This window comes from Euprymna scolopes, chromosome 5 (genome assembly GCF_053919585.1).
Source record: "Euprymna scolopes isolate OS-2025 chromosome 5, ASM5391958v1, whole genome shotgun sequence".
In the NCBI taxonomy this organism is placed as follows: domain Eukaryota; kingdom Metazoa; phylum Mollusca; class Cephalopoda; order Sepiida; family Sepiolidae; genus Euprymna; species Euprymna scolopes.
The window spans coordinates 146932128-146958374 of record NC_136486.1 but is presented as its reverse complement, the minus strand read 5'-3'; the positions used below and the strand labels follow the sequence as shown (position 1 = coordinate 146958374).

Here is a 26247-nt window from a genome sequence, read left to right as displayed (position 1 = left end):
GTAGACATTTGTTCGTTTGCACGACAACCGAAAAGGTTAACCTGCTTGCTCGGTGGTTTGCATCCAATCATCAGGGAGGTGACGGATCATTCTTTCTATCACTAACAGCATTGTTTATCTGCGCTACTTCCGCTACAAATTTATGATCTCGCAAGTAAATAGTTCATTCAGTTCGCCAAGTCGTTCGTCGGTCATTCAAGTTCACAATAGAATTTCCATCGCTAAATACGCGTAGATTAAATGCACACATGTACATGTCTATAAAATATCCATTTTTTTGCAGTTCTGTTCACTAAAATAAAAATGTCGAAAAACAAATTAACGTCCATTTTGCTCGTGGTTGTTCTCTTTCTGTTTGGCGGGCAATATTCAAACCAAATGAGAAATGCGGAAACAATAACAATTACACCCGATCAAAAGAAACGTAAGTATTTTGATTCATTATTAATTTTCTAAACTTAATTATCGTTGCTGATTGAGTTTTGCCATTATATGGCTATGTATTCTCACATTTGGTGCTATTAGCGATAATATACAGATATCATCATGTTTGGCCACCCATATAGCAAGTATCCGAACATACATTTACGCTCTTCAAACTTGGATTTAATAAAGCAAAATGGTTGTTTGTAGTCAACGCGAACCCGAAGGATTCGATTTTATGAGCTACTATACATAGATATAGGGGAGGGTGTATCTCCTTTTCTAAAATTACTCCACTTATTCTTGATACTCACCTTATAATCATGAATGTTTTGAAAGGAGGTATTAAATACCATTTTGAGTCTTTGATATGGTTCGGTTGTTGATTGAAAAACACAATAACTATTATGCTAAATGGGCCGATGTCATGGCAAATGGTAAATTCTGCATACTCCATATCATTGATATATAGACCTTTTATAGCAACTAATATATATATATATATATATACTAGCTAATAAAACAATATATATATATATATATATATATATATATATATATATACTAGCAAAAGTACCCGTCGTTGACTCGGTTCAAAAACATCTTACAGAAAATGGACTCTGATTTATGAAAGTATGATAGGTTATGAAAAGGAAGGGTTGTAAAGAGATAGCTTCGAATTTGGGGGTATCAAAACCAAAGCAAAATATGATGAAAGTAAAAATAATATAGATAAACCCCATATGCCATACCTGTTCACACTGAAATACTTATCACAATATTCTGTGGATTTATATTAAAAAAAAACTTGTTAAACTTTGTGACATATTTCCATTCTATGGGGGTCAGGGGCGAACGAACACCCCATGATTTTATTATACCATATTTCTTCAAACTGAAACATAATTATCAAAGTATCCTTACGCAGATAGATATGAAAAGTCTTTATTAAAGTTTGTGCCTATTTCCATTCTATGGGGGCCAGGCGCGGACGCAGACCCCACAATTTTATTATACCATCCCTATTTAAGTTAAAACATACTTATCAAAGTATTATCATGTACATTTATATCAAAAACACTTGTAAACGTTTCTTTTAATTTTTTATTTCCATATTTTGTGGGCCAGGCGTGTACGCAGACCCCACAATTTTAATTAATCATCATTATGCCAGATCAAACATACCCATTCCTGTGTCTCGATAACCTTCTATCATTATATGCAATCAGTTTTCTATAATAGCCAACCATATAGGAGCCTATTTGTGATCAGATACACAGCTAGACTACAACCTTTCCCTAGTCGTGGATCGAACCTACAACCATAGCGTTGACAGTCGGAAGCTCTCACCACAGGACTATGGATCGGTGCATGTAAATGATTCGTCAAATGCCTATTGAATAAACATTTGCCGATCTCTGTGCTGGAGCTACTGGTTTGTTTACAAGCAAACAGATAGCGAGCTTTGCTTAATCACTAAATAAGAGTGTATATATATATATATATATATATATATATATATATATATATATATATATATATATATATATATATATATATATATATATCGCCGGTAGTCGAATGGGAATAATGAGACAAGCTACCGCATGCAGACATTTAGACGACCCATGTAAATTATGCCTCCATGAAAAATTTGCTATCCTGTACTTTAAAGAACCTCAAACTCTATTAAACTGTAGGCGGGAAATAGCAAACAACTGTGTTTACAAAATAAAACTTACTCTAGGATAGCGATACAAAATAGCTTTAAAACTAACAATAACAATAGAATACAAACAAATAAATAAATTAAATAAACATGAATATACATAAACGATCACACACATATATGTATATATACATATATATATATATGTATATATGTGTGCATGTATATGTGTGTACACATAGGTATATTTACATGTAAAAAAAAAGGGAGAACGTCTACCTAAAACCACTAACCTAGTTCTAAAACAGATCCTTTGTTTGATAAAATGCATGCCCATTGGCTGATAGGAAGGGGCGCGGTGGATACTAGAAAGCTGATTGGCCAACTAGAAATCCTCAACATATATAAAAGCAAGAGGCAACCACACAATTCGCGCATAAGCCTAACGAATCCTATAGTGTGATGAAACGCAGAATATTCAGTGTAGCTTAATCGCCATATATATTTTATAAATTACTATATATATATATATATATATATATATATATATATATATATATATATATATATATATATATATATATATATATATATATATATACGCATAAATACGTTTGAAGCCAAAAACTGCAACGCGAATTTTTTTATAAAATAAACGAGTGTTTATTTTTAAGAAATATATTTCGGAGTAAGACTCCTTCGTCAATCTTTTTTTCTCTCTTTTTCTTCGACATGATGTATACATACATATATTAGTCTTACGATTTCCTATAGTAATGTGTAAGCTTTTGTATAATTTAATTGCCATGAATATATTTTCATAACTTACTATATATATGTGTGTGTGTGTGTGTGTGTGTGTGTGTGTGTGTGTGTGTGTGTGTGTGTGAGAGAGAGAGAAAGAAAGAGAGAGAGAGTGGGGAGAAAGGAAGAAGTAAAAACAAAAATTGCGAAGAAAGCAACTACTAGCGCCTATATTGTTTTCAAGTAAAGAGATTCATTTTTACTGACGTTTTCACATTTATCCAGACAATCAAGACTTTCAAGCATATGCTATGTTTTTGGGACAACCATTCGTCAAAAAGGGATCAGAAAACCACAAGATTAACGAAAAAAAACTTACATTAGAAAACATCTTTTATATCGATTTTGCTCAAACAACGCCTGTATTTATTCAAAAACTAATATCATCTTTTATTTTACATTTTATGAAGAAATGTAGATACGCCCGTAAAAATGAATCGCTTTACCTGAAAATATAGAACATACGCCATTTTTTTGTTTTGTTGTTTATTTGTTTTTATTTCTTTTATTGTCTATTTATAAATTCTCTGGAATTATCAATTAATGTCTACTGAGTTTAAATTCTAAAAATTTTCTACAAAGCAAATATATATGAAGTGTTTAACGGTGCGCGTTCGAGCTGTGTTGGGGTTATCAGATCACTTTATTCATACCTCCTGGAAAAGCGTGAGTCAATATATCCTCTCTCGGGCAAGTAATAGGGTACACTATACTTTCAAGACTTGTTTATGCAATTGGTCTAAGAGAAATGGCGTCAAATGTTTTCTAAAGTAAATAAGTGTTGATATATACGAACGTGTTTTCCGTTTTTAATTAAAAATGAATTCCATTTGCAGATTCGGGTTTCCAAACGAGTCAACAAAAAGGAAATCTTTCAGAGCCTTCTACAATGCCGATGGATGACGACGAATTAACATCCGAATTGACACCAAAATGCACCGGGTATCAAGCGGATGTGATCAACATTAACAATTATCAGGTGTTAGTTTTTGGTAAGTGGGTGACGAGGAAATGTCATTATGGATTGATTTGGAACCAGATAAAATGCCAATGTGATTGGGACAAAGAAAAACTCACAGCTTTAGAAGGTTAGCATACTCATTTATTTATTTTTATTTAATTATTTTGTTTTTAATTGTTGCTTTTAATCAGTTAAGTTGTAATTAATAATAACTACAACTTAACTAATCAAAAAGTAGCAAATCTTTTACTACTCTCCAAAACAGAAGAATGGTATCATGATCATAGCACAGACAGTGCACTATCCCTACCCACTCTTCAAAAAAGGGGAGACAATGCCTGGCGTTTACATATTTTTGCAAGTCTAGGAGGATTGTTTCATAACGACTATTAGAGTGGTCGGACAGAAGCAGTAAATTAACTGTTATCTATCCGTTAATATAATTGTCGGTATATCTATCTATGTGTCTGTTTATCTATCTATCCATCTGTCTGTCTGTCTGTCTGTCTGTATGTATGTATGTCTGTATGTATGTCTATCTATATAATTATCTATATATCTAGTGATCAGTGGACAACAGATATTGAAAGTGTCATGTTTTAACAGCTTGTCAAACATGTCAAACTTTGTCAAACTCGGTGGCCGACTAAGTTTGCACCGGAAAGTATCCGAACAGGTGACCGGACGACGTGTCGCATGTCACGTGTTCCTGTTGGCGCAAGCATCGTCGAGTTGGATTGGAGACGTCGAATGAACAAGATGGGCTAAGAAAGTCTCCCTCGTGGGGAGACTGGGAAGTATCAGAATGGAGACAGAGAAACCCTAGCCCAAGATCGTCATTCACTCCAGTTCTGCTGTGACGAAATGCCTGGGAGAGAATAAAAATATCTATAAAAACAATTATTCGTCTTAGGTCCGTTTTGAAGCGTCTTTGCTACAACAGAAACTGGTATGTCGGTATATATTATATGTTCTGACACGCACGCACCAACACCTAGATGAATCACGAGCTATTTAAATAGACATTTAGGTGAGGAAAACAGTCTGTTACACAACGTACGTACATACATATGGTCCATTTATGATAAGAATACACAGACATTTAGTAGTACCACGTATACACATTCAGCACACCACGATTCAACTATATACACACGCATGTGGTACAGTATATGCACGGTCTTATATAAACACCCCCATAACGTAACTCTACACTACCCTCTCCAAAGAAGAGGAGGTAATGCCTAGCAGCATAGTCTCATAACAATATAATAGATACTTCACTATACCCCCCTCTCCAAAAAAAGGGAGGAAGTAAGATCGTAAAGGTGGTCCTATGACAACAGAATGAATACTAATCTACTGCCCTCAAAAAAAAGCAGGAGGTAATATTCTGGGAAGATGGTATCATAACAATCGAACAGATACTACACTACACTCCCCTGGATTGATCATTGAAAGATAGTACATTGGTCCGAAATAGTATAGTAACGTGAATGTAGCATTGAAACGTAGTACAATAGTACAAACATCATCATGTCGTATGAATCCGAAGATTCTACTGTTGGCATTGGTTTCTCTTGTATTTTTCTGGTCAGAATTCTTTCTTAGAAAGACGTCAGGTATAATGGGAAGGACCACGTGAAGGTTGCCAACATTCTAAATGAAAGTAATTTTGTGGAACGAACTAGATTCGAACTTGGAACATCTAGGTCGCCAGTCCGTGTCGTTAATCACTTGACTACCGCCACGTCCCACTAGTACAATTAATAGAAGTAATACTATAGTTCATGCTTCAGAAAGGGAGATACTAAATCTTTATTAGTTATTGTCCTTATCAATGTGGATATTTATATTTATATCAGGTTTCAGCCGAGAATGTCTACCTAGACATTTATCGGGTGTATTTTGTACACATTGATCAGTCCTCATGCCACATTTATGTTGTATAAAGTATTAAATTGAATATAAAATGATTATTGTCATTTAACTATTCTCAGAACCATTCAAATAGAGCGGGGACAAAAGATATTCTGGCGAGGTCAGAAGGTCAATTGTGACAAAACGGAACAGGGGAAGTGAGAAAGTATAAATTATGTGATGTCAGCAAAAATGTTTTTAAATTTCTCTGAATACGAAACTTGCTGGGAAGCGAGTCGAAATAAACGTACTAAAATTCGGTCTAAAAAACAAGCTGTGGTCCTCTTTCCTCACCCTCACCCCTCACAGTGTTGACGTATGTTAAGAGTACTCGAATGAAGAACGGATTGTCAATTTGAAACTAAGTGTGTTCTGTTCATTTTAATTAACGAAAATTGAGTTTGTTTAGCTCAGAAAGAAGAGGCTTTCATTTCTTTAATATTTTAGCACCAACAAATTTCAGGTCAAAACTCCTCGACTTCTTCACGGTTCATCTCAGAGTCTTTAATTCCACAACGTTAATAAACATTTATTAAATAAATAAACATTCATTAAATCATTGTTTAAACATTCATTAAATCATTGTTTCTTAACCAGACTTCTCCAGAACGCTGAGGTTCCGTAAAAACATAAGTGAAGTAAACTAATGCACTTTTGACTTTTTATTTTATTTCATATACATAATATCACTAAACACGCAAAATATTGACATTATATCTAGCCCATTATATTATTAGAAAATATAACAATAATTGAAAACATATTTAGTGATGTCTGTACGGCGACCGTGTGAAACTGCTTTCACTGTTCAGTGACAACTCAGTAAACGGAACTAGCACTATGAAACCAAGGCTATTGCCTTTATTAATCTTATATATCTTCAATATTGCCAATAAATGATAAATAAATAATGAACTGATCCATCACTAATCTGTATTTGTTTTTTATATTATATATATGTGATATTGGTATGATATGCTTATTTTACGCTTTAGTTTAGAAGTCTTTGTAGATAGGAAAACTGCCAAATAAAATACAGGATGTCTAAAAAATGTACTCACACTTTAATTGTTATCAGCATTGTCTGGACAGGAACTTTCATTAATTTAAACATTTGTAAACATGATTTTTCACTTTTTTTATTACATTTTCACCCCAAAAAGGCATATTGCCACTTTGTTGTAGGGGACTACTATCAGGGACATGGGCATCAGGGGTACTGTGTAGGGAGTTGGGCAGCAAGATGTCGATTCACGTTGCACTTGAACTTCTTCATGTACGTACAGTTGGGGAAGCAGGGACCCGGCAGGGAATTCCAAAGTTTAGCTGTCCTGGGGAAGAAACTACTGGAGTAGAAGGCTCTCTTACATCTAGGGATCTCTACTGTGAAGGGGTGGAATTTAGCTGCTTGTCGGGGGTATTTACGTCGAGGGGGCACAAGTGCTTGTAGTTCGTCAGAGCATTCACCGTTAAAGTACTTGTAGAACAAGCAGAGGGATGCAACGTTTCGTAGATGGGACAGGGGCTGAAGTTTAGATGATCTATCAGATTGGCAACTCTCTTTTGAACCTTGTCAAGGAGCGAGAGACTAGTAGCAGATGCACCAGCCCAAATGTGACAGCAATACTCCATACATGGGCGAATGGTGGCCTTATAGAGGTACAGGATACTTTCGGGTGTTAGTAGTTTTCTAGCACGGTAGAGAGAGCCCACCTTCCTTGCAGCGGCCCTGGCAATGCCTTCAATGTAATTGTTCCAACTCATGTTTTCTGTGAACGTTAGGCCAAGGTGTGTGAAAGATGTACTTCAGATAAAGAGTTGTTGGCCATTGCTATAGGTGCCAGAGAAGGTTTCTTGTAATTATTGAATGAAACGAGTTTTGTCTTGGCAGCATTGAATATGGCCATCCATTTTTGTCCCCATTCCACTACAGATTGGAGGTCATCCTTTAGTGCTTCTGCCATTTCTTTAGATATGTATTCATTTGTTTTCCTGTTGTGTCTGTTATAGAGTGTGGTGTCGTCAGCATATATACCCATCTCAGAGGCAATTTTGTCAGGGAGGTCATTTATGAATATTAGGAATAACAGAGGTTCCAGGATAGACCCCTGAGGCACTCCCTCATTTATATCGTATTGTTTAGATGTACGACCGTCGAGGACAACCTGGATTTTTTTCTTATCTAAGAAGGATTTAATTATCTCATGTATTCTTCCAGTGATACCATATGATCTGATTTTCCTGAACAGACCTTCATGCCATATCCTGTCAAAGCCATAGATATATCTAGAGCTACCGCTTTACCCTCCCCCGCTTTGTCCAGTGACTGGTATATACGTTCTGAGATTACAGTTAGGATGTCTGCTGTTGAACGGGCTTGTCTAAATCCATATTGTTAGTCAGTCAGAAGTTTAACATCTGTAAGGTGATGGACTAAAGCTTGGAGGCTAATGGGGAGGTAATTTACTGGGTCAGTTCTTTCGCCAGAATTCTTGAAAACTGGTACCATAGAAGCAGTTTTCCAGCAGGCAAGAAAACAAGATTCATTAAGGCATTTGTTGTAAAGTTTGGAGAGAACTGGAGCTACTTCAGCGGAGCACTTTTTAATAGCACAGCCGGGATGAGATCAGGTTCACATGCTTTTGCAGTGTCAAGATATCTTATGATAGCATGCACCTGAGAAGGGGTGATTTTCAGATCGTCTAATGTGGCGTCTGTCCGCAAAAGAAAATCAGGGAGGGGGTGGTTGGTAGGGTCCAGTGTGGAGGTGGAGGCAAACCGACTGGCAAGCATGTTTGCCTTCTCAGTTGCAGAGCAAACAACCTCATGATTGTTGAATAGTGGGGGGGGGATTGTTGATTGCCCATTATTTACTACACTGTTGTATATTTTTTAGAAGTCGCCGGTCCCTAATTTCTGTGCTTCGATGCGTTTTTTTGGTGGTTTCAGTAAATTCTCTCTTAGCTGTCGCTATTTCTTTCTTATAGTTACTTCTGGCTTCTATATACTTCTGCCTGTTTGAACTGGACTTATGTCGGTTAAATCTATTATATTTGTCTTCTGTATTCGAAGCTATTCCATTTTATTTTGTGTTCATAAATAAACGTTTCGTCGTCATTCGAAGTGTGAGTACACGATTACATTTTAGACACCTTGTATTATAAACGAATTTCGTCCTGCAAGATCAACAACTGACGTGCTGACTGTGATATCGCGCAGGATCAGCGAATTTCCCGACGGAGGCTTTGTTTCTTGGGCTATAGCTGTTGGTCTATCACAGGCTGATACGACTTGACACAAACGGTTGTTATACGAGCTTTTTATCTATGGAATATCTAGAAATGTCTTTTAAACCATCAAATATTTCTTCTCAGATAGATCTATAAAAGTAGTTTTTGACGGATAAATCCAATATACATAGCATCAATCTCGATTTGATCATATGATCAATTCTAGGCCCAACCTTCCCCCTGATCTTCATAAATGTCCTTCCAAATCATATTCTGGTATCATTCTTCGACATCTATGCAGACGACACAACTATTTGCGGCAGCCGATAGCAGCCCCCTACATCAAAGTGGCACTGTGCCTTGTTTGGGGTGAAAATGTAATAAAAAAAATTTTTTAAAAACACTTTGAAGAGTCCTCATGCCATATTTATGTTGTACATCGTGGGTGGAGTATATAAGCGAGTGTAAAATAATTATTTTTAATTTAACAATTCTCAAAACCATCTCAAATACAAAGGATATTCTGGCGATGTCAGAAGGTCAGTTGTGACAAAAGGTCTGAACGGAACAGGGGAAGTGAGAAAAGTGTAAATTATGTGATGTCATCAAAAATGTTTTAAAAATTCTCAAATGCTTTCTCTCTCTCTCTCTCTCTCTCTCTATATATATATATATATATATATATATATATATATATATATATATAAAGAGAAAGAGAGCACGTGATGCAATGAGAGAAAACGCGGCTTTTTTTTTAACGTTTCTAAGACAAAGTTTCTCTTTTCGCCACCTACGCTTGGATCCTCACTGCTCTCGAAATGAATGCCTCTCCCTCCTCAAGGAAGTCATCTTTTATGACAATAAGGCTACTTCTACTCTAGACCTGAAATGAAAACTTACATTAAACCTCTTGCTAAGGTTTTTAGGAAAATGTTTGGATCATTCTACCGTTCCAGGACGCAATCCTCTATTTGTATAAGAGTTAGATACGTCGGAAGGTAGAATACTTCTTTCATATCTGTGCCGTGTCGTGGTTTTCTTCTCTTTCATTTTCTCTCCTGGCCGTGTCGTCATATCTCACACATGCGGCTACTAATGCGGTTCACAAGTATAAAAATAAACAAACTCAAGAGAAACAAAAAAAAAATACAAACTTTCATACATTCTGCAGATATCAATTGTGCTCTAGATGTGTATGCATGTGTGTGTGTGTGTGCGCACGCGCGTATGTGTGTGTGCGTACGTGCGTGCGTCACCATCGGCCATATAAACGCTAACGTCCACACCTTAACCGTTTGTCGAGGTCTCTTTGCCGTCGGTTGAGATCAACTCATCTCGGTCTTCTAAATATCTCTCCGACCTGGTGCAAGCCACAACCTGCCACCAACCTTTTATCCTGTATACGTCCTGGAGATGAAGAGTTTTCGGTGAGTAGCTATTCTGTATATGTCTTGGACTTTAAAAGAGCAAAACATCTTTTTCTTGTGGACACGAAAAACTTATGTGAAGGAATGCTAAACGATTCAATATATTTATGGAACAATTCTGGTTTCTGATTGATTACTAGCAGAACGTGGCTCTTTTTGATTGGTCAGTTCCTATCGCCAGTGTCCATAACTAGAACCTTACAATTTTTTTTTTTAATAATATCCTCTAATATATGAAGAATATTGCAACACCCGGTATTTTGTCTGAGTAACTGCGACACCTTGATTAGCTATCCTATTTTAAATGTCTTTTGTGTGTCATTGTGAACAACTACCCACCCATTGTCTTTCTACTACCCTCATTTCTTATACGTTTGTTTTAGTATTTTCTCTTTTTTGTTCACTACCTAACACTTTGGGGGAGGATTCCATATTACCACAGAAGGGAAGATCGGTCGAAATGTATTAGAAATATAGATTTCGGCGCTGATGAGGAAATAGCCTAAAGAAAACCAATAATAATAATAATAATAATAATAATAATAATAACTAAATAATTAACTAGAAAAAATAACAACTAAATCATAAGTCCTCATCTAAAAAAGTCATCAGTGGAGCTAAACATAGTGCTATATTGCTATATATATTTTCTTTGTTTGCATATATTTTACCATGCTAACAGTAATCCGAGAAATCTATTCTTTACAGCATATTATCAATCTACGCTAAGTGAAAAAACTTTATTTGTGATTGTTGTTTCGAATCACTTATTTCCAGTGTTATAGCCTTGCAGACCTGTAATAATGAAGACACAGAGATATCGATAACAAAAATTGTATGAAAAAAATATATTACAGAAGTACACATCATGATTCTGGAGCCAAAACTGCCACGAATCGCTACCCAAATAAAGTGTTATGTGTAACTATGTTTATGATCTTTGGGTAAATCCATTACTTCTAAAATATTTCAGCCAGAGGATTTTTCCCTTGGCTCCAAAATCAATAGAGTCTTTGCCATTTCTAAAATGGCTTCTCCCGATTGACTGCTATGTATTACTAGTCTTTTGCCGTTCTAGAAGATCCACCCCCCTAGGCTTTGCCTTTTCTCTTTAAAAAGGAGTTGGTTTATCTCTAATCTCCTGAGACGCCTTTAGCGAGCAATGCCGACGGGGCTGCCCAAGTATTTTCTGTACACCAGAGTACTTATCCTCAGGGGCGTTAATCTTTAATCCCACCTTCCGACCCTTGTGTCACATCTTATGGCCGTGGGAGATAAATAAATATCCAGCTTACCCAATAACAATGATGTCATAGTTATATGTTACTGTTTCCATTTTTACTCTGTTAAATTGCTTCCGCGTAAAAATGTCGCTTTTATTTTATCCCTTTAACTATATGCTTTAATGTTCACACATAAGGCGGCTTTTAAGTTTGTTTATGGCATGTGGAACTATATATTCTTTATAAATGTGAGTGTGTAAAGTTCTGCTTTAAAGATGTGTAAAAATTGATTCATTCATGGTTCATCATTATATAGGGTGTTTTTTGGGGGGGGTGTAGAAGCGGTGAATTTTAAATTAAAATAAATCACAGAAAATATTTTTATCATACAAATATGTGGTTTATTCTAAAGATTCATTTTTGGCATTCATAATTTAAATGCAATTTCAGGCATGTGCCCCCGTGGTTCGCGCGTATATAGCGTAATCTAGATATCCAATTTTCACAAATTCTACGCATTAATTTAGGCTGTATTTTGGCAGCAACGCGTCGAATGTTGTTTTCCAAGTGGTCTATTGTGTCCGGTTTATCAGCGTCGACATGAGCCTTTATATATTCCCAAAGAAAATAGTCTAATGCGGTTAAGCCGCACGAACGAGGTGGGCAGTTGATAGGTATATTTTGTAAAATTATTCGTTAATCAAATGTTTCTCTCAGTAAATTGATCATATTGCGCAATGTGTGGCATTTAGCTCCGTCCTACTGAAACCACATGATGAAGTGCCAAACCAAGCTGAACTGAGACAAACGATAGTTGCCAAATTTGCAATTAAAGAAAATAGAGTTATCAATTTAAAGTTCGCCGCCTCTAAAAAAAACACCCTGTTCATGAGCTTAAACTTATAAACCAACTTATATTTTCAGAATCAAGTCAAAGCGAGTGTGATCTAACTTTGAATATAACTTTTGATGGTCGCCTTGTGAGAGACTACGCCAAAAATACTTACATTCAAGTTGAACCAATTGTTTTGATCCAAGAGAACACGGGGGAGGATCAATCATCAAGAGTTCATAATGGTCACTTCGCTCCTGGTCGCCTCACCCTGCATTTCTTCGCTGGCAATTCGTACAGTGACATGTTCCAACTGAGCGTAGGTTTCAAAACGGAAGAAAACGCTTTGAATTCTTTACAGGAAGTCACTTTGATAACCAACGCATGCGTGATTAACCTAAACGGCACTGAGGCAACAATTGCTTTGAAGATCAACTCTACACGCCAACAACTATCGTTCGTTGTAAACGATCATCTTGAACATGCAAATTTAAACGCAGTGAGTTGCATTCGTGTATTAATTAGTTTTAGAAATATTTTAAGTATTGCTGCATTTATTTTAAATAACAAGTATTTTGTTTTTAAATATCTTTATATATATATATATATATATATATATATATATATATATATATAAAGATATTTAAAAACAATATATATATATATATATATATATATATATATATATATATATATATATATATATATATATATATATATATATGATTACTTCATTTAATTACATAAATTAATATACGGAGATATAATTTATGCGTAAATTTTCAGTATTTATTTCATCAGTGCTCAATACATAGGCAGAGCTAGGTAGTAAGTTATGAAAATATATATGGCAATTAAGCTTAATTGCCATATAGATTTTCAATACATATATATGTATAAAATTAAATATGTTTTTAACTCTTTTTCAGAGTGTTTTTAACATTATTAACTACTTGTTCTTATATATATATATATATATATATATATATATATATATATATATATATATATATATATATACAGGGTGACCTAAAAAAACAAAAGCTAAATGGAGACCATCTAGAACATATGCTGTAGAACGGAGGAAAAAAGGCCAAAAACCCTAGTGTTTTGATGTGATATTTTGATATAGTTGAATAACTAGTTATGACCAAAGTTTCATTTCATTCGGACAAAACACTAAGAAACGGAGCCTAATTAGAATTGGGCCCGTTTTTGTGGGTCACCCTGTATAACTGCTTTACGGTACAGCGTGTATACAAGGCTTTAAAAATAATGAACGGAGAAAGCCTAGGGATCCCTTTCGCTAACAAACTCATCAGGACTTAATCGTTGGATACAAATTGCAAAATAATAAATAAAAATCACAAGGTAAAAACCAACGACTTACGGAGATATGCATGTATTTTTTATCAAGGGAAAAAATGTATTAGATTGGGAATATGAAAATGTACAATAAAGTAAAATATATATGCAAATAATGTGAAATTTAGGGAGAGTTAAGATATATACCCGAATAACTCTGAAGACTTAACGAATTATTTCTGTCGACAGAGAGGTTTGCGTAAGAGGATCGAGACTGGCTCTAAAATGGGCATGTTTTGAACATTTTTTTATTAAAATGTATTGTCAATGCAGATTTCAATAACTTAATATATTAAATAATTGAATTGTTTTTGTTAATAGGGTTATATCTTTGAGGGAAAAGTTAAAGGCATTCAATATAAATAATTGAACAAAACATTGAAAGAGCATTTCTGATAACTATATATATATATATATATATATATATATATATATATATATACTATTGGATAAGATATTTAACAAAATTGAATTCAATATGTATATAAAAAGGATAGATATATATATATATATGTATGTACATACTATTGGATAATATATTTAACAGAATTGAATTCAATATGTATATTAAAAAAAAAACAGGCATAACAAACATATATGTATGCTATTAAAAGTCGTACACAAATGGGAACATGTGATTGGCTGATTAAAGTAAATAGGCAGAGTACACATTACTAAGGCAGTATGTTTTATGATGTCAATAATTGGTTCCAAATCTCACGTAGATCTAAAGGATTTGTAACTCTAATCGTGTTTAATAAATTTAAAGAAAACTCAATGATTTTTTTATCATCCACACAAAAGTAGACTTAGCGTATTCCGTCATCAGTTCAAAGCGAATTATTTTTGCTTAAAACATAATTTCTAATATTTTGCTAATAAAATAAAATAAAACGTAATTACATTCATCGTAGTTACTTACTCTCTCGTACAACTAATAAGTAGCGAATATTTTCCACGAAATTTCCTGAACATTTTTCTTCATATACAGTTACTGTATAAAGACCGCTCAAAGAACGCGTATAAACTAGTAATATATTCCCCGTAAAAAAAAAAAAAAAAAAAAAACAATCTCCTTTAATAAAAAAGAAAACATGTATCGTCAAATCTGTTTCCATTACGTGAAGTTGTGAACGGATATACTTTTATACAAGGTGCTAGTACATTTTGTGACCCATGTTTAAACCGACTTTTCGTCGGCATCTTCGGGCTGTTGACATAAACAGCCGGAAATGCCAAATAAAAACACCAAGATCAAAACGAGAAAATATAATGAACCAATATTAAAGCAAAAAGAAAAAAAAACAGTCACCGTATTTTTTTACAAGAAAGGCATGTTTTGCAAGAAAATCGCCACTTCTCAAGGCCTGAAGGCAACTCGAGGATGAATGACGGGTTAATCAGTGAGATAACAGCGTAATGATTGGTAGTGGTAGAAATTGGATAGAATGTGATAATTTAAGAAGACGAATTAATAAGAACATGCTTATATCGGACTTAAAAACGACCATGTTGTAGTCTGCTGGAAAGCAGACCCCTGATGTAGAGTTCTACAGGTGAGCAGTTCTAGGAAAGAAACTTTGTTCATGTAATTTAGTTTAGATTTCGACACAGAAAGTAAGGGAAATTGTTGACAATGGTTATAGTTAGACGAGTGTTTGTTGTCTTGCAGGAGGGGCAGAGATTGAAGCTCAGTTGAGCACTTTTCATGAAAATAACAATAGAGCAGAGATAAATACGCAAGCCTTTCTGTGAGAAATGTTTTTCGAAGAAAGTTAAGGTTTGTTTATAGATTTTTGTTTCGATATTTTTTTTTTCTTGTACTCGCACATCTTTTAACCAGATCTATTATGTTATAGTTGAGTTAGGTTAGTTTAGTTAAGGGTTTATCAGCAGCAGCCCTGCTGTTTTAACTGCGTCGGCGACCACGGCTCTCTAACCATGGTAATCTCGGGAATACAAGTAAAGACGGTAGTTTCCTGTTGCTTTCCGTCTTAATTTGGGAATGCGTACATACAGCGCTTGGCCTTCCTAAATGGTCACCCATCTGATACTGGCCAGGCTCATCGTTGCTTAACTTCGATGATCTGGCGATAACCGATGTGTCAACGTGATTGTGCCGTTAAGGGTTAGAACGGCAAAAATAATTTTTTACATTTATTATGGTTACAGATTATGGTGAAAACAAATTAGTTTTTTAACATTATTTTAGTCGTTCGTGAGACTGAATTGTCTGTCCGAAAATGCTGGAATTCATCAACGCTTTAATCAATTGTTTACTGAATTTTACGATTTACTCAGTTTGCAATTGTAAATTTTCGTCTGCTGAAATCCTATTGGCTAAGTGCGCTTGCGGCTGTTTACGTACTCTCGAAGATGCCGAAGATAAGTTGGTTTCAGCATGGGTCACAAATAGTACTAGTAGCTTAGATAAACGTCGGTTGAAACACAACTCATTTGGTGAAGGTAAGTAATCTATGAAGGTGATATATACGAGCCAGGTGAAACGCGCTCTTGATGAGACTTGTTATGAAATGTACACAAGATAGGGGAAAAAAACAAAAAAATTTGTACTTCTCTTAATGAAATGTAGACACACCCTAATAACCAAAGATGTGATGAAAAAAACAATCAAAAGTAAAAAAAAAAATACTTGTTTTACTGTCCATGTATAATTTCTTTCGACACTTGTCTTTTTTTTTTATGAAACAAATTTTAAAAAGAAGATAATAATGATGTTTCTTTCGCTCAAAAATATTTTACAACTTAAAACTAAATAAGCAATTACAGCATACAAAAAATAACAAACGCAGACAAATAAGAATATGTCGGTACTTCGAGACAGACATGCATTTGTTGCCAACGATTTCAAGTAGAATACTCGAAATAAAAATAGTATTCGGAATTGTGGAAGTTTGTTTGTTTTGTTTTTTTTCATGTGAGATGGTAACGGAAAGTACCAATGTTATGACTGTATCATCAAAACTGTTCTGACCTTAAAGAGTAAGAAATGGCACGAACAGAAGTTTATTAACCAAAAAATTGTATTAACAAAAATTACACAAGTAATGGGTTGACAACGGCTGCTTCATCATTTAGTTTCTCTTTTCTATTAATTGATTCTAAGGCTTTGTTCATAGATGCAGAAAAGGTAGTGGAATGATAGATCACGATAAAAAAAACGGATCGGTGTTTTTTTTATGTTTGTTTACCCTAAATAAGGAAAATTGTTACTGTAGCGTTAGGGGCTACTGTGATAGGTTGGTTGGTTGGTTGGTTGTTTTTGTTTTACGGCATATCAACCCTTTTTGGGTTATTTAATGCCGAATCCAAAGATTTTGAAGAAAAAATTTTTAATAGAATATATTTGTTGTTTTCAAGTCATTTTCTATTTAACCCATAGTTGGGACCCTAACAGGTACTACCACTCCGGGTCAGAGTGGACCTGGGAGCAATGGTAATTAAAGGGTGGCTCCACACTCCCCAAAGCCCACAAGCTGGGGCCTCACCACTGGATATAGTTTAAGGTCATATCCAGGACCACTGTGATAGGGATCAGATTTATAAGGAAGAAAACCTGACGTGGAAAGTTGGGCAGTAAGATATTTGTCCATACAGTGTAATTCGGATATAAGAGACTTTTTATGCGATCCCTACAATTCTCTTATATCCGGGTTACAATGTACATTAACATTTTGGGACCAGAGAAAATCTCTCTTATATCCGTTTTTCTTATATTCGGGTCTCTTATATCCGGGTTATACTGTATTACCTGAAAATTCTGTATGTCGAATTGATTAATAATAATTTAGGTTTGCTTCAACCATTTTGTCATATCAAACATTTGTTTTTTTTTATCAATAATACCAAAACATAATAAACATTGTAAACGATTAATTACATGTTAATGAATACCAGTTGCTATTTTACTGTTGTTGGAAGTCAATATTTGTATTTTATTTGATTTTTTTTACTTGAGACATAATAAGGTTATTAGTGTTAGCCATCTTTGCGTTTGTGTGGATAAATTACAGACGCGTTAAATCACGATCACTATGTGGACATTGTGCACCTCACGAATCAATTTCTTCGCTTTTTTTTTAACTTTTATATTAATATTTATTCAAATATCTGTACTACAGTTAATTGAACATAGTAATAAAATTATCCATACAACAAAAACTTTTTTTTTTACATAGGAATCACCACTTATCAAGGCCAGGAGGCCACTTGAGGATAAGGGTTAACGGGTATACATTTGTCAATGGGATTATAACGTAGTAAACATAAGTAATGGAAATTTTGTAAATTGGATTACTTAGGGAGACGGTTCATCAAGAACTTGTTTACGTTGGACTTGAAGACAATCAAATTGTAGTCAGTTGGAAAGCAAACAAACGGAAGAGAGTTCCACAGGCGTGCAGTTCTAAGAAAGAATCTTTGTTCATGGAATGTACGTTTAGGTTTAGGCACAGATAAAGAATGTTAGAAATTATTGATAGTGGTTTTGACTAGACGAGTGTTTCTCGTGAAAGTTTAGCGAGAGGGACCATAGATTGAAGCTCAGACGAGCATTTGCCGTGAAAATGACGATAAAGCAGACAAACGCTCGCAACATCTCTTCTGTGGTAAAGAGGTTGCAGAGAAGAGAAAAGGGCATTCCCGACTAAGCTACGAAGTCTATTTTGAACTCTGTCAAGGCAGGATAAGCTGCTTCTAGCAGCTCCTGCCCAGATGTGGCAACAGTACTCCATCATTGGTCATACTTAACTATATGATTTATAAATTTAAAAGTTCTTTTAAGAATCATTGTTTAATTTGAAATTATTTACGTAATAAAAGCCATTTGTGGTGCATTTTTATCAAAGTTTCTGGGGGAAATTAATTCTTCAGAGATATTAAGAATTCTTTAATTTTCTATAGTTTTTTTTCTGGTTTATCGTAAGGAATGCTTCTAATCATATAAATCCTTAAATGTTTGAATACGGCGTTGATTCATTATTCTTTTAAATAACATTTCTAATTCTTAATTATTTAAGCAATAGAAACCGCTAGCAATGTAAATTTGATCTAAATTTTCGAGAAATATGATTAACGGCTTATATTTTTTTAATAATTTATTACAATTTTCATACATTATAAAATGTTACTGTAATTTTCAGTTCTAACAATGCATCTATGATGCATGTGACTTGAAATAAGAGAATAAATTTATTAAAATCTAGCAACTTTATGCCATATTAAAAGTCAATCTAAAGCTTAAAATTTGTCAATCAATATGTTTATTTGCTTTTTATTTTTCTGCAGAAAGTTCATGAATGGCACAAACTTGAAGTTTCTTTTGTGAAAGGAACCGTTTACATAACGAATAATGGTCAAGAGATTTTAAATTCAACGGCTTACCCAGGTATTTTTTTCCTCAGTTATTTTAACGTAAAACCAAACTGATCTTGTGATGTTATATACTACTTTGTAGCAATAGGTTTTTTTAATTGCAGTAGAATTTGCTAAATCCATAAGGTTAGAAATGTTACATAACGAAAACCGCAAACATTGGCGAAGATAATGATTGATGGATTAGAAACGCGTGAACGGAAGTTACAAACTACGTGATTTCCGGGAAAAGGAAATTGCATCATTTCGGACAGAACTCTAAACGGAACAGTCACGTCAAAAAGCTGTTGTCTTCTAAAACACTAGTTGGGTAGGGACAGTAGCATAATGTCAACCCTCTCTCTCTCTCTCTCTCTCTATATATATATATATATATATATATATATATATATATATATATATATACATATATATATATATATGTGTGTGTGTGTGTGTATGTGTGTGTGTGTGTGTGTGTGTGTGTGTGAATAACGACATGAATTAGATCACAGATTAATCAATCTTGTGACTCAAAGTCTTACAAAATATTTTTGAGAAGTAATATTTTTATATAAGACAGTCCCAGCCAAATAAAATTGCTCAATATACTAGATAGAGCAAATTTAAAATTGTAGGTTTTATATTTAAATTTCTTTCAGAAAATATAATTTTCAAAACAAAAATTTATTGTTTTAACAAGGAATACAGCATTTAAAATACTTTCCTTGGTCCATGGATTTTCGACGTAAGGTTCAACTCCTCAGAGGAAACTTATTAGCGAAATATTTATTATGGATTGATATAATTTTGCTATTTGCATACACTGAAAATATATTAAAGATTAAAATCTTTACAAGAGACATAAAAATAACAGCAGGAAAATATGGATTGAACAAAAAAAGGCAATGTGGTTCAGGCAGCCAAATAGAATATAAAAGAATGTTTTTTACGTTGAAGGTAAAATCCAATTTTATTCAATCAAGTATCCAGAGTGAAAAGCTAAGTTCCTTTGCAAAAGTAGAATTTTTTATGTATTAAATCCCATTATATAATATATATATATATATATATATATATATTACGGTATCTAATATATATATATATATATATGTGTGTGTGTATGTGTGTGTGTGTTGAGGAAGGAAGACAAAAGCAAGGATATATTTAAATATATATATATATGTGTGTGTATGTATACAGACATATATGTATACACGCATATATATATATATAATACTTTTTTCTTTTGTCAATAATACGACTTACTCGAAAAATCAAACCTCTACATAGTGAGGTATTGTGTCTGACAGTGTTCCATTATATATTTCGAGGAAAATACTCTTTCTCAATTGGCGTGTGTTTCAAATCTTGAGATAGCAAATATAGAAAATATCTCAGCAGTAAATGGAATAAAATTATTTATTTAGATATTCAAATTTGATAACGAATTACTATGTGTTATTTTTTTAAGTTTTTATTTGTTTTAATTTTTTTATTATTTCGGTTTAAGTAGCCTGAATTACCTAATTATTATTTGTTGTTGTTGTTTTAAGAAAATTGGATACCCAGCTAATAAAGTAATCCGCATCCAAGAACAAGTGTAGCAATCTTTCAAATAAGACAATCTTTACTAAGTGATTTCATCAGATGCTTGAAATGAATGTATACCTCAATTCCGTAGTCAAACACCTCAAAGACCCAATAAAACAAGCAACAGCACCATGCAAGGCTATAAATAAAAGAGGGCTTCAATATGAAACTTGCTCGCTCAGGTCCATCTTTGAGGCACATGAACACAAAACAACTCCTCTTAATGCATACTAGCCAACTGTCCTATGACCATTTCAAATATTTGTCACGGCACTAATACAGTTTACAATTGAAATGCACTATTTGTAACAAATTCTATGTGGGCTGTACCATGAGACCCCTACAAACCAGCATTAAACAGCACACACAAACAAAGGCATCTGAGAAAGAGGATTTTCCTAGAAATATATTATGGAACGCTGTTATACATGACTTTTCAAGTAAGCCGTATTATTGACAAAAAGAAAAAATATTAAATAAATATATATGTGTGTCTACATATATGTGTGCATACATATTTATATAGAGAGATTTAAATATATCATATATTTTTGTCTTCGTTTCTAACATCTAACATCGACAACATTCCATTCTTTGCATTGTGATAGCCTTCTAATACTTACCTTCATACATAACTCACACAACGTTTCAAGTTAACTACATTTCATTATATATGAACTTCAAATTAAAATAAATCACAGATGAAAATTTTTATTATACAAATATCTATTTTTCCAAATACTGAGTATTGGTATTTAAGATTTAAATACGCGACTGACGTGTACATGGCGTAGTATAGATATACAATATTCACAAACTCTAAGCATTAAATAACTCCTCTAATGTTGTCTGCCAAGTGTGGTCTGTTGTGCCTGATTTATCATTATAGATAACATGATATATATGTTGAAATGGATTGGAGCCTTCTTATTGTTATATATTGGGACCCTAAGCCAGTAAATAGCGATTATGTTGACTAGTATGAATTTTAGTTAGGATTACACCAGTGTATGTTAGGATAAACTAGTGGCAAACGGAAGTATACCAGCTGCATGTGGCATAATTGAAGCGAGAATCAAAAGTTGAATTGCGTCCATATCAAATACGCAATTTAACAGATAATACATATGCATAATAAAATATGTTGACTTGCACTATTGACTAAATGCAACATTTTCAATGGTATAATAAAGAGTTCTTCATACATATATGGGACGTTTATACGTGCTTGTATTGTAACACTACTTCTCTTCATTGTCATCGTTACGTCTAGTGGTTGCTATAAAAAATAAGCTTCTTTACATAAAGAAAAATGTACATAAGATGTTCGCTGAGATTTTTCTTCTAGCTTTTATTTGAAGAGAATTGACTCCGAATAGAGAGGCTTATATCCCCGTAGCTAATTACTCACTTCTTAACTTATCCTTCTAACTTACTAAAATGAGTGAAGCAACATTCCGCTTAGGTTATTTCTACATTGTCGATCGTGTCTCATTCGTATGGCTTGCAGGAAGAGACTGATTAAAAAAAAACTTTGTTTCTCCCAGCTTGAAAGACGTCATATATTCATATCTCTGTATTATCTACTGTGTGATCTGCTGCCCCTCCCCGCCTCAACTTAAGGTTACTCACTTCTGGGAATGATTATGTTCTACAAATCTGGGTAATCATCATGCACTCAGTGTGACCCTTGTCAACATTCACACTAGCTGACTTAATCATCATTGATGTAAGATCCGTAATTTGTAATGTAAAATAATAGCACTTATTGATTTTTATTATTTGTTTATATTTTTTATTTTTGTTTATTTCTATTTTTAGTCATTTATTTGTTCTTATTATTGTTGTAATTGTTCTAAGTAGTGGCAGTTGTAATAGTAGTATTCCTATTTACAATCTATTTTCTATATCATGATGATAACTTCAAAGCCTAAACGTCAACATATAATGGATTGTTGATTTTTTTTTCATAGTTTTATTTTTTTTTTTCAAGAATTGAGAAAAATGGTTAGATCAGTGGAAACGTTTATGTAAAACGCAATCGTTATAAGTTGATCGTTACTTTCAACAAAACCGCTAATTTTGTTTCCAGCTATTTTTTTTTTCAATCTCTTTTTCTCTGTGTTTAGCAACTGTCAATCATTCAGAATGTCCATTATCAATTGGTGGTGACCCGACAGACGCGATGCAAAATTTCTATGGTTACTTCGATTCTGTGAGTATTTCGTTATTCTTTTTTTTTTTTTTTTTTTTTTTGACATGGCACTATGGCCTTCATGGTTCAGACCCAATTTCAGAATAATGGTGATTAGTAGCTGTTACAACTTAAATATTCTGAGTGATGTTTTGCTAAATGAATCTATGTGGTGTTGAATGGCAGTTTTTATTTACTAAATAATCAGAGCTGAACACCTCAGAAACACATACCAGGAAACCGAAAATGCAGATTGCAATTAAAGGTGGGCATTTTATGCTATTAAAACATTGAATACAACTTAAAAAAGGAGCATTGAGTTAGAAAATTAGAATAACACGAAAACAGGCGAGTTTTGGTATCATACCAAAATATTGTGCAATTCATTGCACTTTTGGAATTCAAATTTTTATTCTCTCATACTTTCGTCCATTCTCTGATGATGAATTTTTGATAAATTTGTAATAAAAAAAGAAAACGAAAATGTATATATTTTACTTCCATACATAAAAGCACGAAAAAATATTGTCTGGTATGTGTTTTTGTTATTCCTTATTCAGAAATATTTTCTGGTGGGAATATGACGTTTGATTTATATCTTAATAGAATTTTACATTAAACAGAGATTTAAATTCGAATTAAATCTTTAACCGAACTTCAACTTTATATAATAAGTTATCATAAAATGATTCAACAATATCAATAATAAATTATTTCTACCCGTCTATGAGCGAAAAATAAAAGATGCATTTGACTTTGCCCAGAAGTGCATACACAATTCTAAAAATCACAAACATTATAATGTATTTTTTAAACTATGCGTTTTTGTTCCGGTCGTTATTATTATTCCCCCGAACATAGCACACCACAGACATTTATAAATAGGAAAAATATTAAAGTCAGTTATTGCCGTACTGATAGCATACAAACGATAAAAAACACAACTTTAAAATACTAAATTACAATAGAAAAACCAGCAACCCCCGGCATATTTACCACAAACAATAATAGAAGCAATAATAACACTGAACACAAAGCTCAATTATGCAACTGCAAAACAATATAAACTGTCCTCTGAGGAATAAATTCCTAACAACCAATATAGTATACAAAGTCACCACAAGTAACAGTATTAACTACGAAGAAAATGTGTATATAAGAGCCACAACAGTAGATTTGATAATTATGAAATTACAAAATAAAAATAATTAATAAAAATAAACATGATATATATGTATATATATATATATATATATATATATATATATATATATATATATATATATATATTATAAATAGTAATCGCTCTTCAACAATGACATAAATAATAACTACAAAAGACATATGAAGATAGAAATATAGACAACGGGAATCATTAGTTTTTTTTTGGGGGGAGGTCTTTAGGTGTTTCTTATTTGAGCCAGATATTTTTGTAATGAGCTGGTTTCGAAATAATCTTTTCAGTGCAAAGGGTTTTAGGTTTATAATAAAATGTCAGAAAACGAGAGGCACGTTATACGATAAATAAAAGCAAAATCATGAGTTCAGAATGCATACATTCACAAAAAAGATAGTTCATATGTGTTTAAAAATGGAAGTTTACAGCAATGGGAAAACCATAGAATGTTCTTGAATATTTTTAGAGGTCTTGTAAAACAAGGGAATTTTTTAGCTGAGACATCGAAGAAGTCTGAATTTCTTAATTAAAAGCCGTGCATTACATTGGTCAAGAAATCGTAATCAAATCTTGTCTGCTTATTTATACAAATTATATTTCATTAAAAGTTATTGATAAGAGTCAATGTTTATTTCATTTCATATTAGAGAGAGAATTCAGTGACGACGTTTGGAATATTTCATTGAAAAGGTTGGTTTTGATTGAACAGACGAGAACGGAGTGATTCAAACAGTTTTTGTGTGTGTGTATGTGTGTGTGTGTGTGTGTGTGTGTGTGTGTGTGTGTGTGTGTGTGTGTGTGTGTGTGTGTGTGTGTGCCGTGTTTCGTAAGTGTAATTACTACGTGTGATAATGTATGATTACCCGAATTGAGAATTGTGTATATGTGTGTTCGCTATTGTTTGCGTGCAATTGTTGTGTGAGTGAAGAGATCCGGCAGGCGCAAGACCCAAGAGAGGAGCGCCGAGCGACGCCGGTCTGGTCAACTGGTTTCCATCGGTTCATAGAAGACAATATGGCTCTTTTAAATGATCGAAGTGGCTTGCAGAAACGGCCATTTCGAATAAATTAAGAAAATCCTCTGATTGGTTCAAAATATAATTATTTGTTTTATTAAAGATAATGTATGCGCAGACGCGTGCGCACAAACGAGTTTACCCATTTTGATTAGGATACATTGTTTCTTTCTTCTAACTAATGTATTCTGTTTGCAATGTTTATATAGTGTAGCACGTATAGTATTTACATAGTGTAGCACGACGTTGCATTCGGCGGTGGTTGGAGGGGGGGCTCATTTAAGAATATACTTGAGTTGCTCGTGAAATGCGTCTTGTGATTAAAAACTCAGACCCACAGTAAAGATAATCATTAATGACCGACTTCAGAGAATCTATAACATGCGTTTTACGACTTTTTTTTCATTTTTGAATAAGTTCAATGAATTTTAATGCTTTTTAATGTTATAAAAATATTATCATTTTGTCCTTCAGATTCTTTTATGGCGGCAGTGTCCTGTTAAACCGGAAATCAACGCATAACGCATATAATATTTTCGTCAAAAAATCCATTGCGGACCTAGTCTCAATTTCTTTCTAATTTCTCTTTGTCTATTGAACGGAAAAATAATTAGAATTGCGCATTTTTCGATTAAAGAAATAAATTTTTACACTTTTGATATATCTTATTGTCTTCTTGTTTTTGTTTTTTATGTTTTTTTGTTGTTGTTTTGTTTTTATTATGTTCTGTTATTATGGCAATTCGAAAATATTAATTAGAAAAGAAAATTGAGTGGTTTCTCTTTAAATTGACGGGTTTTCTCTTTATATCGACTGATTTTCTCTTGGCGATTTGAATACTTTGCAATAGACGCCTATGTACAAAGAATTCAGTTTGGAGAACATGAAGAATTTAAATTGGGATTAGTTGGCGTATTTTATTGCAGGTTGCAGATTTGAGATGGGATTAATATTAATTAAATGGTTGGTCTAATATACTCAGCCGCAGAGTATGGAATCGGCTGTATCGAGTTCAAATTCCGCTGGGTACATTGCGTTCAA

The 26247-nt window shown here is 33.5% G+C and overlaps 1 protein-coding gene across 1 annotated transcript; it reads left to right on the top strand.

The window, feature by feature from the left end:
- Nucleotides 1-287: 287 nt before the first annotated feature.
- LOC145277103 (uncharacterized) lies at nt 288-25830 on the top strand. The gene is made up of 6 exons (XM_080128767.1): nt 288-424; nt 3733-3984; nt 12582-12988; nt 19162-19261; nt 22950-23035; nt 25681-25830. The coding sequence occupies exons 1-6, from the start codon at nt 304-306 to the stop codon at nt 25726-25728; spliced, it is 1014 nt and encodes a 337-aa protein (XP_079984893.1). The 5' UTR covers nt 288-303; the 3' UTR covers nt 25729-25830.
- The last annotated feature ends 417 nt before the right edge of the window (nt 25831-26247 follow it).